This window comes from Formica exsecta, unplaced genomic scaffold, assembly GCF_003651465.1.
Source record: "Formica exsecta isolate Colony F162 unplaced genomic scaffold, ASM365146v1 scaffold314, whole genome shotgun sequence".
NCBI lineage: Eukaryota > Metazoa > Arthropoda > Insecta > Hymenoptera > Formicidae > Formica > Formica exsecta.
In genome coordinates, this window is record NW_021850397.1 from 1,725,962 (window position 1) to 1,750,862 (window position 24,901).

The window sequence follows — 24,901 nt, forward strand, 5'->3', positions numbered from 1 at the left end:
TTCCTCTGTCTCATACATTTTTCAAATACTGAAATTAAAAAAATGTTTAATCAAACGTTTCAGATTTTAACAATCTTAAAAATATCTTTTTTAAAAAATTGATTAATTCAGAATACATTTTGTAATACACGTATATAACAGTTTTCTATTGCGTAATTATATCCATTTGTTTCTAATAGAACGATTCACGCTCCATTGATTGAGTGCACGAATTGGATACGCATTCTGTTAGAATCAGTTATCCAGGTTACGGTTGGGAAACCTCGATGACTTGCGACAGTTACTAAGTCACACTTGTTTAACGGTCAACTGCACCGAAGCCCAAACAATCCGCGTCGATGATTCTTCGGGCGCTGTTTGACTCTCCCTGTGAACGATCGCATCGAGATCCGCGCATCATCCCGCTCGTTATCATCATCTCGTCATCGTTAATTATAGACGCGCGATCAGATCGCGCTCCGCGTAATGATGAGATCGAAAGTTGAATTGAAGTTGAATGACAGTGTTATCCCCGTGAAGTGCGGAAACCGGAAGAATCGTAGTAAGGGCATCGCGATCACCAAGCGCAATCCCCCCTCCTTCTCCCTCGTCCCGCGATTCGATGGAGACGATTCGACTCCTGATAATTGGATTCTATTCCCAGCCAAAAAACCTGGACGATCTGTAGCAGACGACGAATGCAATCCCGTCCGGTTTCCCGGACTCTTGCTCTTTTTTTTTTCGCGTACACGTGTCTCCCGTTCGCTCTCCTCCCGCTTCCCTACCTTGTCGCCCCCTTTCTGTTGGCTCTGTATTATTTCCCTCCCTCTCTGTCGCTCAGTCTCTTTCGCGTTTTTCTGCGTACCCCTTGGTTCTTTTCCCATAGCGCGTCGGGTAGAATTTCCTCGATTCGTCTTATTGTGCGTCGCGACGAAAGAGAGAGATATGTCTGCGGTACGAAGAACAAGGAGGAACAGAGGGTGGAGGGGAAAGTGAAGAAGAAGGAAAACGGGAGAGGAGACGGACGGACAAACGGACGAGTCTCGTCGTAGGAACATAAAACTTAACAAACGATCAATTTTCTGTTCTTTGTTTCTTACCGGGGTGGAACTATACGGCATTTCGCCACACTCTTTTCTCTCCGGTCCACCTCCCCCGTCGCTCGTTGGCCTCCCCCTCCCCCTCCTCCTCCTCCTCTTTATTACTCCCTTCCTCTGCCGCTCCCGCGCGCGCTTCCACCCTCTTTCTTCCCTTCGGTCGGTTCCCTCTTTCTCATTCCCCGTTCCCTCCTCCTGCCGTCTCCTCCTGCTCTGTTTCTCGTTTCCTCGCGTCTCCCTCTTTTTCTCTCAACGGCGGGGTCTGTGCGTCGAAACGAGCCGCGCAGAGGAGAGGCACTCTATCAAAGTAGAGTACGTTCGGCTTGGTTTATTTTTTACTTTGGGAGGGGTCCAAATTGTAAAATCAATACTTCCTCCTAAATTTAGAATGCCGCCGCCGCCGGCAGAACGCGCACGGGCTTTTTCGTTTCTTTTCCCCGCGCCCGCATCGCGGGCGACTCGCTTAACTCGTGTCTCGTCCCCTTTTCCCGGCGCTGGCAAAAGCCGGCCGGCCGGCCGGCTCTTGCCGCGCTTCCGGCGATACCACCGGGTAGGGTCGCGATAAAGGAAGTCGTCGCGACCAAACAAAGCATCGATATTTAGAGCCAGTGATGTGTAATTAGGCGCAGAAGAATTTTTTTTCGCTGGACATTTCTTTGGACATCCTAGTCTATATTTAGATTCTACGCCTTATCCGTATCCGTAGCTAGGTAATGAAAATAAAATATCTTGCACATCTCCGCCTGGAATTGGTGGAAAGAAATAAGGGAAAAAGGAGAGAATGAGAATCGCGCCTTTATACTTCGTACCTTTGAATATGCGAAAACTGCGAAAATATGCAGATTACAACGGAGCTACTTTGAAATTTACAAATTGCATTATTCTCGACATGACGAATGTCTGGGTGAGAAGAGAGAGCATAATACTTTTTCATCTCTCTTTGTAAAATAAAATATATGCGGGGGAAAAAAATACAAATTAACTCGACGTGTTATGAATTACTTGAGATAAGATATATCGACGCTGAAATATCATGTAGACACCTTGCGAGTTACCAGACGACGACACGGCGACGACGGCGAAACGAAAACGAAAGGGATTCGAGGCGACAGAAGTTCAGCGCGTCGAAGGGAAAGGAGAACGGGCGCGAGGGGACGAGCTTTGTGGACAGCTGTTTCCACGTCTAGCACCACCTGCGCTCAGTTTGCCTGCGCGCGCGGGACACATACATACCATGAAGAGAAAGAGATAGCGCGCGCTCGAAGGCAAAGCTCGACCCTCGATGACGCGACTTTTTCGAGGTCTTTGCTCTCTATCTTTCAGTGACGTTATGAACTAGTTGGGCCGATAACCTTGTTTAACTTTCGACAGCGATTACTTCACTCTTTCGAAGTAAACACACTGTTGTTGAAGAAAGAGAATTTTGTCAAAAATAATCTGTGACTTAGAATTCACAGAAACCTATCTATTGATAGCTTCAGTTAACTAATAAGTTCTCTATTTACTATTTTCTAAATAAATCAACTTTGGAAAATATGATCATTTAGGAAAAGAAAACAAAAAAATTCAGCTACAAAATCTCTATACCAGCTGATAATACTATCACTGCTTATTATTAATACCGTTTAATTCTTTCTTTATTAGTTTTATATTTTAAATATTTATGATTTTAAGTTATTGCTAATCTTGTTCAATAGTTTCTTGCTACTCATTCAACTTGAGCTATAACAAGCGAAAACAAAAGATGACCGATTTTTACTCATCACAACTATACAATAAGGGAATAGTCCCATATAGTAATCTTGTCTTGGCTCGAGGAAAAATAGATTCGTGTTGTAGAAGAACGATCTATAAGGTGAGACAATAACCATAGCTACCGATCGTAGATACTTCCCTTATCTCGAGCGACACGAGAAAAAAATAAATTTGCTATAAAACTTTTGTAATATCGAACTTTCGATCCGGAACTTTTGAAAGGAGAAGATTCGTTCATCGCGATTCCTTTCGATACGTTGTAGAGAACCCACGGCAAAAACCTTCCATGTATCTCTCGAAATAGGAGAAATATACTTTATATGGCGATGGTTATCGCGCTGCGCTGCCTGTATTCCCATCGGACCGAGCTCTCGGAAAATTTCTATCCCGCGCGATCACCCATCAAGGAAGAAAAAGAAAAAGATAGAGAGAGAGAGAGAGAGAGAGAGAGCAAATGAAACTTTTGAGATGCCTCTTAAGTGATGCTCTGAATGTGGAAAGAAGGAAACGCGAACGCGCACGCGTGGTTGGAACAAGAAAATCTTATATTCGTTCGCGATGACTCTCTCGCGTGTCTTCTCTTGATTCATTCGCGCTTATATCGCGCACTGCAAGTACCCATCTGCACTGATGTGCGCGAAGCACGATAGAAACGAGATACATTCAGCGAGAATAATTAATTTTGCTTCTCTCGACCCAGGGATTTAGAATCTCCCCTCGGTACGGAAGAATAAATGAATCCCTTGGCATTGAGCCGTTTGCGATTGAGAAACTCGTTCCCCGTTCATTTATCAGATATTTGACAGACAGTGCAATATCTTGTAAAGATAATTTACAATAACATGTTTTTTTATATGATAAGAGAACTATGATAAAGAGAAAATTCCATTGTACTAAAAAAAATCTGTATAAACAGTTATTTGATTCGTGTTAGTTCTTCTAAACAGTACGATTCTGAGATAATCGTCCCGTCAAAGCGATGCGTATTTTTTTTATCATACTATTATCAATTGTACTATATTGCGAAATAAGTTGCAGTGTCATCGAGAAAGAATATCATCCGATCACGCATCGAATCTCGAGAACTTAAAAATACCAGTTATCATTTGGACTATGCAACACATCGCTTTTTCCGATGACTGTGTCTTGTTAATCGCTCTGTTCCCCCACCCACGGCTATAAACGTGATAACGTTTTCCGGGATTCTTTTTTTAGCGCGAACGGTCAAAACTCGGAGCGATTGAATTACACAATGTCAGAAAGAGAGAAAGAAATGGATTTTTTGTAAAATTCTAACATATTTATTTTTAAACGTGTGTCATAATTTAACGAATTAGAATCTGTAATTGGATAATTATCGGTCGCACAATCGGCAACAAATGTTTCAAAATCATGTTTAAATTTTCTGTGTAATTGTGACTAGTTTTAATTTCTGCCTTTGCAATATTTAAGCTTGAGTTTGTTTTCTATTAAAAATAACCATTTAACTAAACATATTTTTTCCAGTTCTCTTTCCATTAAATGTAGCTATAAATGGAATACATTATCCCTGCGTATAACGAGGATTTTCTTTTTATAAGAATATAGAGAAAAGAGAAGTGGGATAAAAGATTCTATCATCACTTAAATAAACTTGAAATAAACGATTATTCCTCAGTTCAAAACGTTGCAAAAATTGAAGAACTTTATAATTATTCTTCGCATAAATATGCATTCGTTTAGTTTTCAAATAATGCGAATGTATGATATGTAATTTCCGCAAGGTAAACTTTTATTTGCTCGCCGCTAACCGCGTGTTTATTACAATTTAATTGCCCTCCTTTTGATACTCAATTGAAGCGCGAAATAAACGTCCGCGGGGGAAGAACTAATTTATTATGATAGCATTGTGGGAACACATTTTTCAATCCCGATCATACCATTGTGACAGACATGGAAATTAATTGCAGTGCATAAATATTACATCGCGATGTCAAAGAATATGTTTGAAAAATCCTAAACTGAATTAATTATTATTCGCGAAAAATCAACAACTTATATTTTACAAAAATACGCGGAGGAGTTCGCATACATGTTCGCATACACACGCGTGAAGTTACATTAAATCTAAATTAACACTATTTCATGCTCGCAAAGAACGGAAACGCATTTATCCATCGCTATCACAGAGAATTATATACTTTAGATACCACAAAATTATGCATTCGATAATATAAATGTGAAGTAAAATATAAATGTGAAATATTTTCTGTTATATCTCTCTCGTCGCATGTGATTTAAACATATTTTTCTACTTAAATCATAAAATTAATATAATGTTATATTTATGCATAATTATATCATGTTATATCAAAAAAAAAATCTTGTAAGCTACGCAATAATATGTAATACGGAAAAATTATCTTTCAAATATGATATGTCTCTCAAGCAAATAAACGTATAAAATGTTTAAAGTAAACTGCTCACAAAGCATAAGCTTTTTTTTCACTCGTTCGTTAGCGGGTCGATTGACGTCACGAATCAGATACATATGTATATGTATACCTAAAACGATGATCACATACCACCGACGTAGGGCGGAGTTCGAGCTCGATGACAAGCGGTATTTCGAACATCTGGTGAAGGACGAGGGGGGGGGGGGGGGAGAAAAGTTTAGGCCAGTTTTTAACCGCGATGAGTGTTAATGCTGGTTGGATACATTATCGATCAAGCCACGCGGCGTGAAAAGAGAGCGAGAAAAAACGACAGTGGGATTCCACGCGTTCTCGACCGTAACGATATCCACGTCTCTCGTTCTCAAGATGCACAACGGGTATTACCCTGGTGCGTTGCGGGTAATTATGTGCCGCCGGTACAGAGGTGCTGCCAGGTGCTAAGGTCGTTAAACCCGGACATCCTGCGTTCTAAAAACGCGACAGGCCTCTCTCTCTAATTGTACAAGTAATAATACGATTTGACGGCATTCTTTCTCGCAATGTTGTCTCGAATCTCGAATTGCTCGCTTGAGAATCGACCTACGAAATATCGAGTATCTCGTATATATCGCTTACTATTGCATCAAATCGAGGGAACAAAGTTCTTTGTAAGAGAGGAGTTAACAACAACTGTTTAATGTACTTTTGAGAATTTTTACTTTTTATAATAATTAAGTGTCAATTTCCAGGTGCTAAGGTCGTTAAACCCGGACATCCTGCGTTCTAAAAACGCGACAGGCCTCTCTCTCTCTAATTGTACAAGTAATAATACGATTTGACGGCGTTCTTTCTCGCAATGTTGTCTCGAATCTCGAATTGCTCGCTTGAGAATCGACCTACGAAATATCGAGTATCTCGTATATATCGCTTACTATTGCATCAAATCGAGGGAACAAAGTTCTTTGTAAGAGAGGAGTTAACAACAACTGTTTAATGTACTTTTGAGAATTTTTACTTTTTATAATAATTAAGTGTCAATTTAAAACTCTATCCAAGTAAAATTCATTCAAAGTTAATACAAAAATAACATTTTTCTACATATTTCTTTGGAGATTTTACAAATTCCTTCATTTTCAGACGTTATGAGGATCTAGAATATCTTTGGAAAAAAGAAACATTCCCGAGAAAACGACGAGATCTCACCTGCCAGCGTTACCTATTCGAATTTTCGTCCGAAACCAAACGAAGCAGCTTTCGCCGAGAAGCTCTCGCACGTGCGCTAATAGGATTTTACGAGCGACGCGTGGCGAAGGAGAGATCGTTTCGCGAAATTAACACTCGCCGGAGCGGGTGAACTCGTAAAAAAGTATAATCGATATTTTCGTACGGGCGTGAATACTTTTTCCCGACCACCCTCTCCGTCCCACCCATTTCCCACACGCACCCACACATATTTCTCTCTCACTCATTCGCTGACTCACTCCCTCACCCATTCATTCTCTCCCCCTCCCCCCTTCTTCCTCTTTATCTCCCTTTGCCTCGTATATATTCGACTATCTTGCTCTATCCGCTGATGAAGTACACCCCCCCCCTGCTCCTCCCATCCTTTCACTCTTTGAGGACTGCCATTACTGAGTCACACTATTCCCCCCGCGTGCCTACATATAACCGCGAACACCCACTCACACGCACGGGGCAGCACTCCGACAATGGTAAAGAAGATTAATCTGTTATATTTGTATCTCACATGTGTGTACGCTGATATTTATCAGGGCTTAATATTTTTCATTAGATTCCGCCGTGTGCACGTCCCACTTGCCATGTTGTCCTCCTCGTTGCCTCGCGTTCATTTACATTACGCGATGCGCGTGCGACGCTTTGTTCCGGCCACCGATGCGAAAATCGGGATAAGTCATTAGTATGCGCGAAAAAGGCGGACCGCGAGATATGCGAGGATCATAAACCGAAAATGAGAGAGGGTGATGTAAATATAAAAAAAAAAAAAAGATCAAAATATTTCGAATAAATTAGGGAATACTGTATATACGCGAATGCTATAGAAATAGAACTCGCACTATGAAGATTTCTGAGATGAAATTGAAAATATCTCTCTTTCTGCAGATGCAGATTTAATTAAACTGGTTGGATTTTTTATTTAAAAATGTAAGGAATGCTAGTATGTGTGTGCTATTTCTCCTACACATTTTCATTTGGAAACATAGAGATGTAGCAAAATTGCATTTGTAACTTAATATCGTACAAAATTAGAAAGACCATGAGTTTTCTACTTTTCTCATATAATAAAAAATACAGTACAATTAGAAATGTAGAAATTAAAAGGAAAAGAAGATAGTGTAAGACTACAAGTTGGTTATTTTAAGAAAATATATAATATATAAAAAAGGATATATATATAATATATATAAACTTCTTGCGCTTATACAATTTTTATGTTTGTTACCGCATTTTGGATATCTATTTAGATGTTTCATAAAAAGAGGTAAAAAATTTAAAAAAATACATTGCTTCGCGTATAGGTAGGGAGTTCGTAAACTCCCACTTGGACACACCGTTATTTTTTACACATACACTTCGGGGTTTGTTCGCTCTAAAACGCACACCCGGCTTCAGACTCGACGGCGCATTTTCTTGCTCGTTAAACTCGTCGGGCATGACGCGCGGCAAAACAACGAGATCTGCGTGCTGCATTATTAGAAAATTCCCGCGTGACTTACGTGCGGCAGATAAGAAACTTTCTTACGCCATCGCAAACGGATATGCGAAACGAAAAGATTTCTTCTTGAAATTAAAGCGTTTAATAACAACCGAAGATTGTTATAATTATTTTATTTTGTCGATTTTTGACACATTATTTTTGCTCTTTGTGTATGACTGTTTATTTTTATTTTTATTTAACTTTTGTCTTTGTTATTTTTCATCTTAATATTTTTACTAAATACATTCGTTATCGATAAAAATTATTGTATTTTCTTTGCTGTTGCAATCTTAATGATAATATCTCGATTACACAAGTAAAAAGCAAGTTGATAGTCAAAGAAAATTAAGGACGAAACTGAAAATTATAAAATCCGGACGAGAATAAATACGAAATACGAATATATAATTATGGAAGATATTTATCATAGCACAGCAGTAAAAAATATATAGAGAGTACAGAAATATATAATACGTTCTATTCATGCGTGTACACAAAGAATATCGCATTATTTCTTTTCTTCCGCAATTCCGGTTTCTTCTCTATCTTTGTCCATCTTTTTTCTTCTTTTTCTTTATTATCCAGTTGCTTTTCGAAAACAACAATGCTTTAGAAATTTAAAAATATTCGTCTTTGCTTTTCATCACGACTATGGCCTTCATGGTCATGGCCTTCGAGGGCTTGCTTTCTTAGAAATTTTTGAATCGTCTCGCAACCACATCGACAGCTGTTACGCGATAGTTTACCGGCGCAAACTCCACTCGAAGAACGAGGAAATGAGCTGTAGCAGCGTTGTGTGTGTTTACCGAGACTGTACATACACCGGCATCCAACCCTCGGCGCGCGAAAACTCATTTCGTGTTTTGAGACTCCCGGAATAAAAATATATCGCGATATAAATGTTGTTATGTAATTCCAGGAAATCGAAGTTTGAAAATTCCGTCTAACAGCCTTCCGCAAACGCGAACGCAATTTCGCGGCTTGCCGCAATTCCTTAAAACGAGTTACATCGCATATCGATCCATAATTTCATGCATGCGAAGTTATAGTCATCTGCCAAGAATCGTATATCGCTTCCGCCTTCTCTTTTTTTTCTCTCTCTCTCTCTTTGAATTTGTATGGGAAGATGTATTTCGAAATTAAAATTACAGACATAACCCTTGAATTTTTATACAATTGAAATAGCTTTTTCAATTTTTATTTCCTTTTTTTTTTTGGAGATACGAGAAAACAATCATTCTAGTAATCGTTTTTTATTAAATAATTTTTTAAAATCATTTATTGTATCCTTTAATGATAAATATATAAATCCTTGCAAAATTTAATTCTTTATCCGCACGTGAATCGTGCAGAAAAATCTAACAAATCCTACCTGCCGGTTTTCGTCAATTCCAGTTTTATCTTTCATCACATATACCAATGTGACATAGTACGATGAACTTTCTGCGAGGAAGATACCGATCAGCCTTTAAACTGGAAATCGCGCCTATACATTATTTATAGAATTATGTCAGACCGTTTTTCCATAGGCCGATTTACGAGCGCACGAACGCAAGATATCTTTCTCTTCTTTATTTGAATTTTCTCCCATCATCGTGTAGCAAAACTCGTTCTTGTTGAATGACAGCCATTCTCATATGAGTATTCGAGTATTTTAAGTCGCTTTCGAATCTTCTCGATCTTCATTGTTGTTGGTCGAATTGCATTTCTGGATCGTATATAATACAATCTTTATAATCCGAGATAATTAATGCAAGAATCAAGAGATCACGTATTATTGTGATTATTAAATTCTAGAGAAGAGACCATATATTTGTGCCTCAAAGAACTATTAAATTATATACACATATATGATTTTTTACATTCTAAATTAATTTTCCTTCTTGAAAATCTGATAATACACCATCTTTCTTCGCAGTCTCTTGATTTAGCCTCAAGATTAATTGATTTTATAACTAATTGTTAAAGTAAAATTAAATTAATATTATCTGCTCGCGTCTCTGAAACTTAATTTGTGAGAAACGCGTCTATAATCCAAAATCTATTGTTATCTTGATATTTTCACAAAAGAAGAATCGATCGCAATTTGCTCGAGAAGCAGTTCACATTTGTAGACAGTGAAATACTCTGTATAGAGTATGACACTTTCATCGCGGCAAGACAATCGCTGGCAAAACGAATTTTTACAAAGCTCTTCGAAGCGAGCTGTGGGAAGGATCGACGCCTTAAAAAAGACAGGTTCGTTAAGTTTCTTGTGTCGATTCTACCCCTCGCGTCAGACACAAAAAGGGGTATCCCTTTTTTCTTTCGTCTTGCTTCTTCTCTCTTCGTTCTCCTTCTCTCTTTCACTCCTCTTCTCTTTCTTCTTTCCACCCACACTGTCGTTCATCCGCTAGAAACGGGAAACGCCTAAACTATCGATCGAATTACGTAACTGCAAGCGAGGGGCCAGTAATCTCGTTTTTATAACGAACTTCGCCGCGCGAGTGAAATGTCTCCGGTATTGTTATATATGTTATGAGTTATGACTCTTCCGGACGATCGAAAGCGCGGCTCTTAGCAGGGAGCGTCGATATTAATTTCAATACTGATTGTGAGTATCGACAAGTATCGGTAATTACAGCAAGATATTACAAAAAGTTTGACTTATAAGAGTTAATATAATACTTATAAAATAATACGGGGCGTGTGCAAAATTTTTCTTATTTTATATTTTATTATATTTTACTCTATTATTTAAATAATAATTTTCCTCGTTATAGGTGTTGAAAAATTGATATATCAATCTGTTTTGGTTGCACCTACATGACGTTCTATTAAATATTACTGTAGAAAATATTCTCCTCGACGTTATGCGGCATGGATATACTTCATATTTTCACAATGAACGGCTCTATTCTCGGTTTTATAGCAGGATCAGATATTTATACTATAACCTTTTTTTACTTCCTAGGATCGAGATATTTCTCTTACAGCGTCGATATTTATTGATACCGATTTCGATATCAATGCTTCCATTCTTCGCTCGGAATTTTCCCCCGCGATAACACGTCGCGTTTCGCTTATCTTGCGAGCGCTTTCTGGAATTTTCTGAGCTTTCTGAACTCTCGCGCACTTGCTGATTCATGCCAAGATCGGCATAATCCGCAAAAAAGGGAAAATTCGAAAAATCCGCGCTGCGATAAATGCTAACGAGTAATCGCAATACATTAATTTTACTCTGTAATATAAATAAGAGTCGATTTTTTTTTGTTGCATGCAAAATGGAGAATATTATTTGACTTCTGGAGAATTACATATCTATCAACACAGAGAGAGAGAGAGAGAGAGAGAGAGAGAGAGAAGTTATAATTATAATTATTACTTTTTATATCAATTTTTATATCGATTTTTGCTGTAATACAATAAGATTGTCGTTTTTACATGAAATAATCATCTAATTTGTAACTATTGTAAAGATCAAAATTTTTAAATTATCATCGTATGATTTTTCGCTAATACCGATTCACTCATCGACATTTGTGTCGCGGGCAATGCTCGTCATTACGCTTCCGTCCCCCCATCCACTCTCTTTCTCTTGCCGATACGCTTTTATATCGATTCATATAAATAACTGAAATAATGTTCGGTTGAATAAATATTTAACCTAAAAAAAACCTCATAAAGGTAAAAAAAAATACGCCAAGTATATAAAAAAATTCCAAAATTGTACGCCAGTCTTGTATTTATAGAAATATAGATTCTCTCGACAAAATTAAAATGCGCGCCATTACGAATGTAAATTTCCGTCGGTATTCCGCGTTTCGCTGCCGTTTTCGCCGTAAGCGTCTTGGGATCGATCGCGCGCTTGTCATGCTTTTGCGTTCGCCGTAATAATAAAAAAAAAAAATAAAAAAAAAAACGCGACGGCGGGAGAGAGCGGTCAGGGGACGGCAGACGAGGGAGATCGACAAATTTGACGAAGCATCCCTTTTCTGCGCAGACAGGGGGGTCGTTCTCTCTCCACCCCGGTTTCTTCCATTTATATATTCTTTTTTTTATTTTTATTTTTTTACTTTGGGCGAAAGACGAAGCGCCGTTATGCACGATAAAAAGTTTAATGTCAGAAGACGTCGCGGACGGTGGGAGGGGAGGCAGGAGAGAGGGAGGGAGGGAGGGAGGAAGCCGGTGATGGAGAGAGGGAGGGGAGGGGGTGAAAGTGCCCGAGGATCGTAATGACTCGATATGAAACCCGGGCAGTGCAATTTCTTTCTTCTTCTGCCCTTTCCTCCCGCCCCCGCTCGTCTCGACGTCTTCCTCTTTTTTTTTCATCGCAGTATTTCCCCATAAAAGCGCCCCGGCATAATAAAAAGCGTTATATAGCTGGCACTGAAAAGTAACGCGTCTATGCGTCTCTCTTTCTCTCCCCCGTCTGCCGGCTCCTCTACTCCTCCTCCCCCGTTCCGTCCGTTCGCGAGACGATCTTTACGGCCTTATTTGCGGAGACGTAAAAATCGCGAAAATCAATACGGAACTTCTAACATTAAATATTCAGGCTATTGACTGGGCGGGGCCGAGTCAGACACTCATCGTTCGCGACCCCTTCGCCCACGACGGAAGAAACGAAAAATTAGTGGGAAAACTAAGACGGATAACAAAGAGGATACATGAGGAATACGCGTGGAGAAAATAAAAAGGATGGAAATGAAATGTGTGAACGGGGAAAAATACGAGTCGAAACAAAGAGGTATCGCTTTCTACGTAGAAAGAAGGCTAGATGTGCCCTTTTTAATGCGTCTATTCTTATCCTGCAATCGTTATTTCAAGTTGAAAAAGCATTGCCTAAAACTGACGAGGAAGGAAATTTTTTTTACGGCAAAATAAAATTTACAGCGACGTGAGAGGAGAGAATGCTTGTTATTGTAATAATGATTATGACATACGTGTTCTTCAAACTCGCTGGTAATTGAGAATTTCGTCTCGACTTAAAAAAAATCTTTTCCCGTTACATTTTTCCTCTCTAACGACGATGCGCTATTATTAGCGAACGTTGAAAGAAATTCGCGCAACCGTCCGGAAATTCCCACGACATTCGTTCGCGCACAGGGTCTCGTACCAATTTACCTACTACCGTTACGGGACAATATGCACGACGACATCGGCAAATTAGCATACAAAAGAGACGCAATTAATTGAAGGTTATCATGACGACGGTACAACACACGTTTAAATAAAACAACGGTCTTTCGGAGTATTTGTAAGATAAATTGATTGAGGAAAGAATAGAAACTCTCGACAAGATTTTTCTAGAAACTCGAATATCTAGGATGACGATGCAATCCCGCAAGAGATTTAACATTCTGCTAAGAGACTAGGTGATTTGAAAATTGAAAGAGATGGACGATCGGAAATTTAACGTCGCGATACGTCGACTTTTTTAGATCGAGACATTATAAATCCATCGATCAAAAAGAGATACATTGCTTTGTGTAAATTTTTATCGCAAAAAGAAATCGCCTCGAAGAGAAGTTATAAACGATGCCAAGTCGCAAACGAGAATTTTTATAAACGAGTATGAGGAACCTCATTGACTTTCATGCTAGATATTTACGTCGAGAGGAGCCGGGTGGAGTTCGGGAATGGTACTGCAAAAATCCTCCGAGAATATGCAGACAGGAATTCATATTTTATCGGGTGATGCGCTCGCGCGTTCTCGATCCATACATTACGTTAGTCGCGCGCTCGTTACGCGCGTCACAATGCGACTTCCCGGATAATTCCATTTCGCCGGTAATTAATAATGATTGACACGCCGTCGTCGCGCGTGTGTCCTTACTTGCCGAAGCGAATAAATTGGATCGTATGTCGTAACATGAAACTAAGTAACGTTTACCGCGGATTGCAAAAAAAAAAAGAAAAAACAGATAGTATTACATATTTGTCTGTGTGCTGATTGTGAATTCAATAAATTGATCGTGCATTCAATTCAATATCGGGTATCCAGTGTCAATTGATGCGGATTAATTAGAGAACATTGAAATTACAGATATATACAATTACTTTTTTGTAAATTATATTACAATATTTATATACCGTAGTATAGGAAGTTACCTCTCTACCTGTGAAATTTGATCTCATGCTCTATAGTACGATTACGACAACTCTATAGCCCTACGAAATGTCGTTTAGTTTCATATTGTGCAACGTGCTCCGCAATTAACCTACGTCTATCGGGATTAAATTTTGAAAGCGTAATTATATGGTGGAGATCACAGATTGAACTCGGACTATGCCTAAATAAATGATGTAATAATAAATGTTTGCAAATCGAAAAACATAAAAGTGTATTTTTCATTGATTGCCTACACAATAAATAGAATAATTAAATAGTTATAAAAGAATGAAGTAATAACAAACAAATATAATATAGTTAGAGAAGAATGAAATAGTAATAGAAAGATATAATATATTTATACATAGAATTATACATGTGTGTATGAGAGCGTACAAAATATATATATAATATATAATATAGCATTTTTTCTTTCTTCTTTGTAAAATTTCTTTATTAAGCTCAGATTTTTAACTTTACTATAATTTAACTGCGAGTTATCGATATATTTGACATATATGTGTCGTGCAGCGCGTTTTAATATATGTAGATGTAGAATTCAAATTGTGACATTATTTACATGATGGTTTACCGCCTTCACGTTTGTGGAGATAAAATCATCGCATAAATGATTAACAATTGCGCCAACTTGCATGTTCGCAGGTTGTACTGTCGGCGTGTAGCACATACTTCGACACAATTTTATCACAGTACGAGGAGAAGGATCCTATCGTCATCATGCGAGACGTCAAATTTTCGGACATCAAAGTACTCGTCGAGTTCATGTACAAGGGAGAGATCAACATCGATCACGTAAGTATCACAATCATCTATAAATGATTTTCTTTCGCTCTTAGCATCGCAACTTGTCGACATTTTTTTTTCTTTTTCTTTTTCTTTTTCATTTCAAAACCTACTCGATAAATTTACGGAGAAATTTGAAAAATACTTGTAAGTACCACTTCTCAGGTTATCATATTTGATGAATATGAAAATACGAGGTAAAAATCTGTGATGAAGCAAAAGCAATCTCCGTGAAAGAAATTAGAGATAGAAATTATGAGATTTTTAAAAGGATAAAGGAGACTAAAAAAACTCGAAACGTAACATTTATATCACCTACCTAAAATGCTAATTAAATATTGTCGACATAATATGACAAAATTTTTCATTTATAGATATATTAAATATATTTTCACTCGGTGCTCATTAATGTTGCTGTTTGCGGCGGGCGTTTTATTACGTCGCCGTGAAATAAAGTTAGGCAGTAAAACCCCGGGACAATAATTCCTTGCCTTCTTCAGCACTTTTCCAATAACAACAATTTCGCGTAGATAAGAGTCGTCGTGCCGTGTGACAGCTATAGTTAACGAGAGAACTTTACGATGCCTATTATCTTGCGAAAAGCTAACATTTCTCACTCGCACTGACGACGACCGTAAGTTCGAATGCGCCGCGACATGTTATGACAAGAAGACCGTCGTGTATATACGAAAGTACGTGTCGAGAATATCGACTTGTCGGAGCGAATTCTTACAGTCTAGAAAATCAACAAAAATGAAGAGGTATAGAGTGATATTCAAGTCAAGAGATCAATAAGGATATACACGATTGTGTCTGGCACATTGATGAATTTGAAGTCAATTTTTTCTCATGTGAAAAAATATTTGAAGAGGAAGCTCTAAAATAAAAGGATATTTAATATAAAATTACATTTTTAATTTAAAATGGATTTTATTTGGAAATTTTATCTGAAACGGAAATTTTACCTGAAAATGTTAAAATATTTAATGTTAAAAATTGAAAAATTGCGCGCGCGTTAAAAATATTTTTATTGAAACAAAATCAATTTCAAATCATTAACGAAGATTTATTGTATGAAAATATGAGAAGTGATAATACATTATCTTGCATACTTACATATATTTATAATATGACAAAAGTTCCTAATCGGATAATTGTTTAATAGATTTCGCTAATTGTTTTCTTGTAATCCTTGAGATACTTTTTAGCCATGGATTAAAGAGAGCTTGCACTTGGCAAATTTAATAATAAAGCTAAGAATATATAATCCTTGAAAGTCCACGTATATTTATAAGTTACTGTGCTGCTCCTTGCATTTGGATTTAGTAATGAAAACGAAACAAGCATTCTCCAGCATCTTGTTTGCGATATTATTATATTTTCTTATGCTTTCAATTTTGAGATTGCCCAAAGTAAATATTCAATGAAAATTGCATTCTTGAGATTTTCTCGAGATATGTCTTCAATAGCTCTTTTCTCTTTTTGACAATAGTTTAATGTTTAATCTATTTGACAGTTCTTTAATACGTTTCCAATATTAAAGTTTTCATAAATCGTACATTTAAAATCCATATGTTTCTTAAGATTTTTTCCGCCAAATATCTAATTTTCGAAATATTTTATAAACTACCGATTTTTTTTTTTAAATATTTGTTCGTAGAATTTTTTTGACATATTTGGCTATTCAATTTTAAATATTTTGTTTACGGTGACAAGTTTACATTCCCTTTTTTATCTTCACTCTTTTGAAATAAAAGTTTAGAGTTTAATATTAATCACTTACTTAAGATATTTTTAGAAATATCTTATTGTGTTGTTAGTCAATTTTCAAAATCTCTCATCTATATAATAGTATTTGATTTTGTGATACTTTACAGCTTCCTTGCATCTCTCTCTTTCTTTCTTTCTTTTTCTAATGATCTTTTGAATCTTTCAATCTTATAAATCTGTTTCCGAGAAGAACGAATTCTTCCTTGATTTCTAATCGTGATGCTGCAGTCGCGCGAGCTTTCTCCGACACGTTTTGTATCGCATAGGCCTAATCGCGAAAAATTGCCGAGTGAAAATGCACGGAGCCCGATCCCGGATTGAAGATTGGCGGCGACGACGGCGATTTAAGCTCTCCATCTGATCGGAATAAAGCGCTATAGAGGGACCGAAGAGATTTTATATGGTTTTAGATCGAACTTTTGCGTCACGCGGAGCACGCCGTCCTTTTTTCCCATGGTCCCTTTTCTTGCACCGTTCTCCGTTCTCCGTTTGCGCGCAAACAAAAAATGAGAGAGAGAGAAAGCGGCGATATTTCTGAAATACATTATTTCGCGGCGGCGGTAGCGGCGACGCTGACCCACATAGGTATTTTTCCAATTCCGAGCGTGGCTGATAGAAAGCCGTACCGCGCGTTTGTAGAAAGTTCCCATATTATTTAGCATTCGGTCGCGCCGCGCGTCCGCGAGCGTGTGCCATTGCTGTTGCCTTTGTCGGTGAGAATTAGCAAATAATAATTAGGATTGTCCGTTGTTGCAACCCCGATACGTGCTCACGATTTTCTTTTTCGTCCGATATTTATCGTGCGAATTTTTCTACTTCTGCAGACGAGAGGATACGACGTGTACGAATATCCTTTTTCCAGAGAAAAAGGGTCCGGAGAAAAATTTGCGAGGAAAAATAAATACTCTGATGAAAATAAATAAGCATTTTATGCCAGCGACGTGAAAATAATGGATCTGCCTTTCATTTTTATTTTCCCCCTCTTTGCAGTATTTCAAATTTATAAAAAAAAAGAGAAAAAAATACGTTGTCTAAATATATCGTCTCTTTGTAATTATAGAATAATTAATCATTCCTAACAGTGATTTAACTCATTCTTGTGTTTTATAGTTGTGTTTTATAGAGTATTTTATATGATAAAATATTTTGATAAAGAAAACTATATACACATTAAATTTTTATTAAATTAAATTTTTCTCATAAATTATATATATATATATGTAGAGTATACATATACGCGCACATATACATGTAGTCACGGCGGATGAGTACGATTACGGGGAAAATCGGTGTCCAAATGAAAAACGTGCTCATTTACTCATTTCCGCTTATTTCAACCTGACCGTCCTTCCCTTATAAAGAAGCGTTTATTCTTATTCCCCATCGTTGCACTTCTTATTAATGTCATTAATATTAACGACATCCGTATATAATTATCATCTTAATGTTTTATCATTACGTTTGCCATTATTCACGCTTTTACTATATATGCAGCTAAAGCATCTTTAATAGTTTGAAAAATTTTAACGTTCAGACACTTAATCGTTAATTAACGATGACATAGCTTCATGTATGCAACATTATAAATATTTTATTATGTGAATTTATAAATAAGTATAATCAATTTTTCCTTCGGTGGAATTTATAGTGGATTTATAACGAGTTTCGTAACTGCATAGCTCACATCTATTTACGTATTTACTTTACGCTTTTTTTCCAAAGCTTGAACTTTTACCTTTAATCACATTCGCCCTTTTTATTCGCGCCCACATGTTGTAAAATTATAAAAATAATAATTATAGTATGTTATTATTATGTTACAATTTTATACGATAATAATTAATGTATTTTTTATATCATGTAAAACATTATGATAGCGATAATAATGACAATAATAATTATGTAAACTTATTAGCGTGATATTAATTATAGAAATTAGAGACGAGTGATTATATTCCGTTTTGCTTTACAGACGAGGCTGTCGTCGTTACTGAAAACCGCCGAGGATTTACACATCAAGGGGCTCGCTGAGGTGAGCTGGCGCAGTGATTCCACGCAAAACGACTTGAACAACACCGGTCACAGTCCAGGCGCCGCAACCCCCGGCGTCGAGGCAGTTCTAGGCAGAGAGGGTGAAGACGAGCCGCCACCCCCGAAGCAGAGACGCAGGGGTCGTCCGCCTCTGGACGATCCTCCCTCGGCACATGACGTTTTCACGCCCAAGATCACTTGCATCACCGGAAATGTACGTAATTCGAATCTCTTAAACACTATCACGGGCCGAATGCCCTATGCCTGTGTAGGAATCGGTGCAGTTACGCCGAATTTATTATTGCATTTTGTAAAACTTGTTCACATTCTAACAATTTATATATTAATTGAATGTTGTGATTAAAATATTATTTTATGTATGTGTTTGTTATAATTATATTTTATTTTTAAATAATTTTTACGCGCGTATTTCAATTGACGAAAACTTTTGTTGGTTCTTTCTTCTTCTGAATAAAAGAATACGTCGATTGACGAAATTGAAAACGTCACGGAAAATAAAACATTGACTTTTACATTGTCGTCACGATTTATTTAGAGTAACATTTTCTTATTTATAATTGATCGATACTCTAACAATTGCATCGCGAACGAAAATCTTCAATCTTTATAACATAGTTTATAGAACTCAATTAAAATGTTTTATCACTTTTGATATTCTCAGGCGTATTATATTTAGATATTTGTGCATCATGACTTCTAGTTAAATAATTCAAAACTACCATTTTATTGATTGTTTTTATATCATATAAATTACTAATTTGTCTTTTAATTTAAAATTTATTTTTTTGCGCATATCAAATACTTACATGCGGCATGTTGTCAGATAAACTTTTCTGAATCACGATACACGAATCATCTATGATGTATTCGATTTACAATTCTCTAATCGGAAGTGCTAAGGCATTAATGAATTCTAGCTTTGATACAAAGACGCGATATTGAATATATAATGAACGTTTAAAAAAAATGTAAAAAGAAGTGAAAGAAAGAAAAAGACAAATCTACGCTGCAATATCATTTCGTTGCAACGGCACCGAGCCTTACGCATGCGAAATACTTGAGATAAACAAATTTACGGGTTGACCCTTGTCGTGAATGTAGAAATTGGAAAATTTTGTTAGACTCGCAGCGGCGGGTATTACACATACGCGGGGATACCCACGCACGACTCTAATGTGTCACGTCGAACCTTTTCCCAGGAGGAAATGATGAGCGAGGGCGGCGACCATGAGAGTTGGGACGACGAGATGATGATGAACGAGAATAACGAAACGCCACTGCCGGTGGTAAGGCCCCAATTAGATATGATTCTCTTCTTTACTTGGACGCGCGCGCGTAATTAAATCAAACAACCATTAAGAGAGGTCTCGTTCTACTTTCTTCCAACTGATTAAACTATTCTCGCGCAAATATTCTATCCAACGACTTTGACGACGTCTATTGTGCTTTTTTTAGCTGTCCTACATGTCCAAGGATGATAGTACATCTGATCAGGAAAAGAAAGGTACATATGATTTCTCTATACTCGCACTCACGCGGTAATCTTTCTCTATAATTGATTGAAAGCTTTGTCTAGTGTAAATCTAAAATAGCCTGTTTTTGAACAAGTTTAACATACATATTTTACTATTTCTGGAATTTCTTGAATGATTAAATAAGAAAATTTGTTTTTTAGGGATTCAAGCTATAGCGATCTTTATCCATAGAAACACAAATTCTTCTCTTGAATCTTCTAAAAGAAAATAGTCTCTATCTTTTCAATGCTATCATATATCGTCATCCAATTTGGCGGTTTTGCGTTAAATAAATATTTGCTTTTGCAGCGCCTAGCACTCCATCAAACTCTAACGCCTCGAATCTGTCGATCCCCGAGCAATTTCGAGACGTGATAAAGATGAACGATTATCTGACGACGGGACGCCGACAAGAGTTCTGGGAGGAACCGTTCACGAGACGTGTCATGGACGCCATCAAGAGCAAAGAACTAGAGATGAAGACTGCCGCCGAAATCCTCGGCGTCTCTTACGGCACCCTATATGGCAGATACCGCGACAGTTATGGTTGCCTTAAACATCCGTACAGGTAATAAACACGTAGATGGCAATCGAATTGTAAAATAAAGGAATACAATATTGATAAAAAGAATTGCGATAGTAATGCACAGTCAATCTTTCAGAGTAAGAGATTTTTGGTCTGAGCCGGGCCCCGCTGAAGTGTTAGCGAAACTGCGGCGGAAGGAGATTACCTTGTTCCGGGCCGCCGAGTTCCTCAATGTGACCGTCCATACGCTCGCCACATATTTGTCAACCCTGCAAGGTCCAGACAGAATTTCGTTGGCTGGCGACTTGGCATCCGGTGGCAACATCGACGGTGGCAGCAGCAACAATGCGACGACGACGGAGTCGGCGACGACGGAAAACAACGAATCCGTCAACGACATACTGCAGAAGATCAACGCGAACGCGGCGACTGCGGCGACGTTAACCACGACCACGACGTCGATCAAGCGCGAGGGTGGCGGCTATATCGAGGTACCGACAACGGTGCCGAAGGCCGCAACGTCCATGCTGGAGAACAATCCGGACATCACGATCGTCAAGTCGGAGAACACGCCGCGCAAGCGCGATTATGCGAAGATGTCCAGCACGGAAAATAACAATGCGAAGCTGATGAGCGGTGGTGCCGTTAGCGAGGTCAGTCCGCAGCAGCAGCAACAACAGCAGCAGAAACTCGCTGATCAGTTGTCATTGAATAATGACAACAGCAAACCCTAACTATTCAGACCATATTTAACACCTACGGCGAATCACTATCATCACCATCACCCCCGCAGTGCAGCGCCGAACAACGTCAACTACAGATCCGACCTGCAGTGCCCGCGCAGTTTTTATTCCAACGTGTTTACGCGTTTTCTCACGAATTTTCATTTGAAATAGATAAGAAGGGACACCGCTGCTCCGCGCACGCCCGATTCCAAAAAAGAAATTCCAAAAAGGGCTTCAAACAATCTGACGTGTTCATCGATTGCGATTTATTGGTGTTGGGCCGTGATTGGTGTCGGAATGTAAAAACAAATTTCGGAAGGCGACTTAGAATCAACGAGAAAGAAGTGCCACCGCAAAGTCTATTGCGAATCATCCGAGAAACGGTAGCGCGTACACTTCGTCATGCCTTTGAATTAATTTCTGCATACACGATCATGGCCCTACCATGTATTTTTCATTTATATAAAAAGATATTAACTTTGCGAAATCTATCCTCGAAAAGTTAACATTCAATAGCGCGAGCTGATGCAAAATTTCTCCTTTCGTTTTATCTTTAGAATCAGTTCACTTTGATCTATACACGTCGGTAGCGCGCGTGACTTTGGCCTTCGTGAGAAAAAAAGAAAATAGCAAAGAAAGAAATAAAAGAAAAGCGTATAATAAAAAGTTCAATCGAAGTTCCTTTTGAATAACGATGTAGAGTGTATTATCGCAAACAAAGAATGCCTAGACTATTTTCTGCCGCATGTGTCTGTATGGTATAGCACGTAAAGAGCGACAATATATTCACCACAAGTAGATCCACCATAGTGTAATACATACCTCCTAAAGAGGAAAAAAGAAAGATAAAGCGGAGTGTGACGGTCCTTCAACGATGTTCCTTGTGCGATTCATCCGTCAGGATCGCGTTGGGAGCGCGTTTTGTTTAATGTTCTACATACGAACAGAATTTAAATCATAATGCGTATACTATTGGAAGAAGTGTCCATTCGCGCGATATGAAAGAAGCTACACGAAGAGATTCTCCCAGAAAAGAGATCCTCTCAAAAAGAAGATTCTACTTGTATTTATAAAAGTATTTAGAGAGCGAGAGACAAAATCATCACTTCGTCAGGCTGCATATGTCCAATAGTAAATCGTTTATGATTTAAACAAATTTTTGCGATGAAAGCCTTAACATTTAGAGTACCGGTCTCTCTGATTACGTTGTCGATTCGCCGATGAGATTTATTTACGTACACTATCGCATTTTTTTGGAGGATGGTCTAGAACAATTAGACAGAGCGACTTCGATTATAGAAAGCGGCCAGACGCGATTAAAGTAAAGACATTTGCAGTTAGCAGCGATTTTTGCACGTTATACGAAAATTCAGAAAATAAATCGCGGCAGCTGCCTTGTTTTTTTAATAGTATTCAGAACGGGATTGTCTATTTACATGTAACAATTTTATTTTGTTTCTCTTTTATACCAATATGTAACGTTGCACTAGCAACGTTTTAGAGACAATGTTTATTATGTATGTATTAAATGTTTTCTTTGTTTTTTACCAGAGGGAATATTTTTAGTGGTTTTTGTTTGGATAATAAATATCGACCGATATCAAAGATGATTCGTCAATCGATTGAGACAAATACGAAATATAAACGTCCATTGTAAATATCGGTGCAATAGAGAAAATATTCAAATTAATATTATTTGACGCGAAAGAGAGAGAGAGAGAAAGAGAGAGAAGTGTCCGAGCACTATTTTAAAGGGAAAAAAGGAAGACTTTCCTGTTTCGTGCAATCACGATCGGATCCTTGTTGTAAAAAGCAATGCGGGGGAACGATATTGATACAAGTAGCATTGTCGGCGACGGACAAGGGCACTATGATAATGTTGCTACGCATGGTATTATCGTTCTCCCGTTCTCCGTATGATTCGCGATTCCGTTTATTTTATTTTCGTCGTAAGCAATTCGCAAGCGCGGTGTTTATGTTAAGTTAGATAAACAAATGGAAAGCTATCCAGAGACTACCGCGCGCTATATATATATATATATATATATATATATAAATATAAATATATACATATACAATAATTGTACTCTATGAGATATTGACTGGAAATGAGTATTCCTGTTCGCTGAAGGTAAAACTAAATAAGAACTAGTAGTATAATAGAGGTATCTCTCGATGATATTTTTCGATGATATAAGACTTAGTTGCATTGGAAAGGAGGTTTATTCTCGCGGTGGGTACTTGTAAAGTAATCCGAATGGAGTAATCCGTGCGTAGTAGGAAGAAAGAACGGAAAGACGTTTCCTTTCATGGTTGGAAATTTCAGTATGACGAGTAGAAAATGGAGAAAACGTGCGTGCGGTTATATATCGTGAAACCTGTAAATATAACAATGTGTATAATATATAATACAATGGAGACGTGCATTCCTTATACGCGAATGCAAAAAAATGTAAGTATCTCTCTCTTTTTAAACGGACCCTGAAATTGACTGACTATTAAAGTAAATAAAAAAAAAATAATAAAAAAGAAATATAATGATAAGTACATTGAGATTCTCAATTAAGTGAGACACACTCAGACACGAGATATAAACAGCATACACAGACATACGTATACACACATACACACACTCTGTTGTGGATCTTACGAGAGAATATATTTCTAACAGACGCGTTGACTTATCTGACGAATAAAATAACATTATATTCTTTAGTCTACTTTATATATTTAACTTGAAATAACATTTTGGACATTGGAAGAGTTGGTCTTTCGATTACTTTACGAGTGCTCCAAACCGATTATTTTTATCATACATAAATGTATAATTTTATAATGCAATAACGTTTACGATAATTTTATTCGTAACTTCTTAAATGACAAGAGATAAAAAAAAAGAAAAAAAAAGGATAGATCTGTTCATCTTCATCGTTTAATTTAATACTTTTTTCATTTTATCTTCTCTCATCAAAACTTTGTATTCAGTAAAGGAGTTTCTCCCTTTCTTCTCTTCTATATTTTTTTTCTTTTTTTAAATAAAATAAGACTAAGACATACCAAATGAGAGAAATGTAAAGGCGAGTTTTGTTAGGTTAGTATCTATCGCATATCAAGAAAGCAAAAAAATACATGCGCTGGTACACACTGTATTTGCCTATGGCGTCCAGATATATTTATACCTGGCACGCGCAAGACCACTTTTACTCTAGCGGGAGTATACGACTAGAAGTATTAATATTTAATAATGATAATTTATATACATATATATATATATGTATATATGTATATGTATAAATATTGATATCCGAATGGATGGTCATGTTTTTGAAGATTATTGTGGAGCCATAGAACAAATGAGGAATATTTTTAAATTTTTTTGGAGATGTTATAATTTTATTATTATTTTTAGTATTATTATTTATATATATTCTCTTGTTACTATATCATTATATATATGT

General features: G+C 37.4%; 1 protein-coding gene across 15 annotated transcripts in view; it reads left to right on the forward strand.

Annotated features, from left to right (window-relative positions):
• The window catches only part of LOC115237960 (zinc finger and BTB domain-containing protein 20), a 110,906-nt gene extending 86,576 nt beyond the window's left edge, over positions 1-24,330 (forward strand). For 14 of the 15 annotated variants that reach the window (XM_029811376.1, XM_029811375.1, XM_029811373.1 and 11 more), the window contains 6 exons: positions 14,716-14,865; positions 18,599-18,871; positions 19,800-19,964; positions 20,134-20,182; positions 20,502-20,760; positions 20,855-24,330. In XM_029811376.1, coding sequence (XP_029667236.1) covers positions 14,716-14,865; positions 18,599-18,871; positions 19,800-19,964; positions 20,134-20,182; positions 20,502-20,760; positions 20,855-21,452 — 1,494 coding nt within the window. In that variant the 3' untranslated portion in view covers positions 21,453-24,330. The remainder of the gene's footprint in view (positions 1-14,715; positions 14,866-18,598; positions 18,872-19,799; positions 19,965-20,133; positions 20,183-20,501; positions 20,761-20,854) is intronic. The other variant, XM_029811387.1, reaches the window with a different exon arrangement.
• Positions 24,331-24,901: the final 571 nt, after the last annotated feature.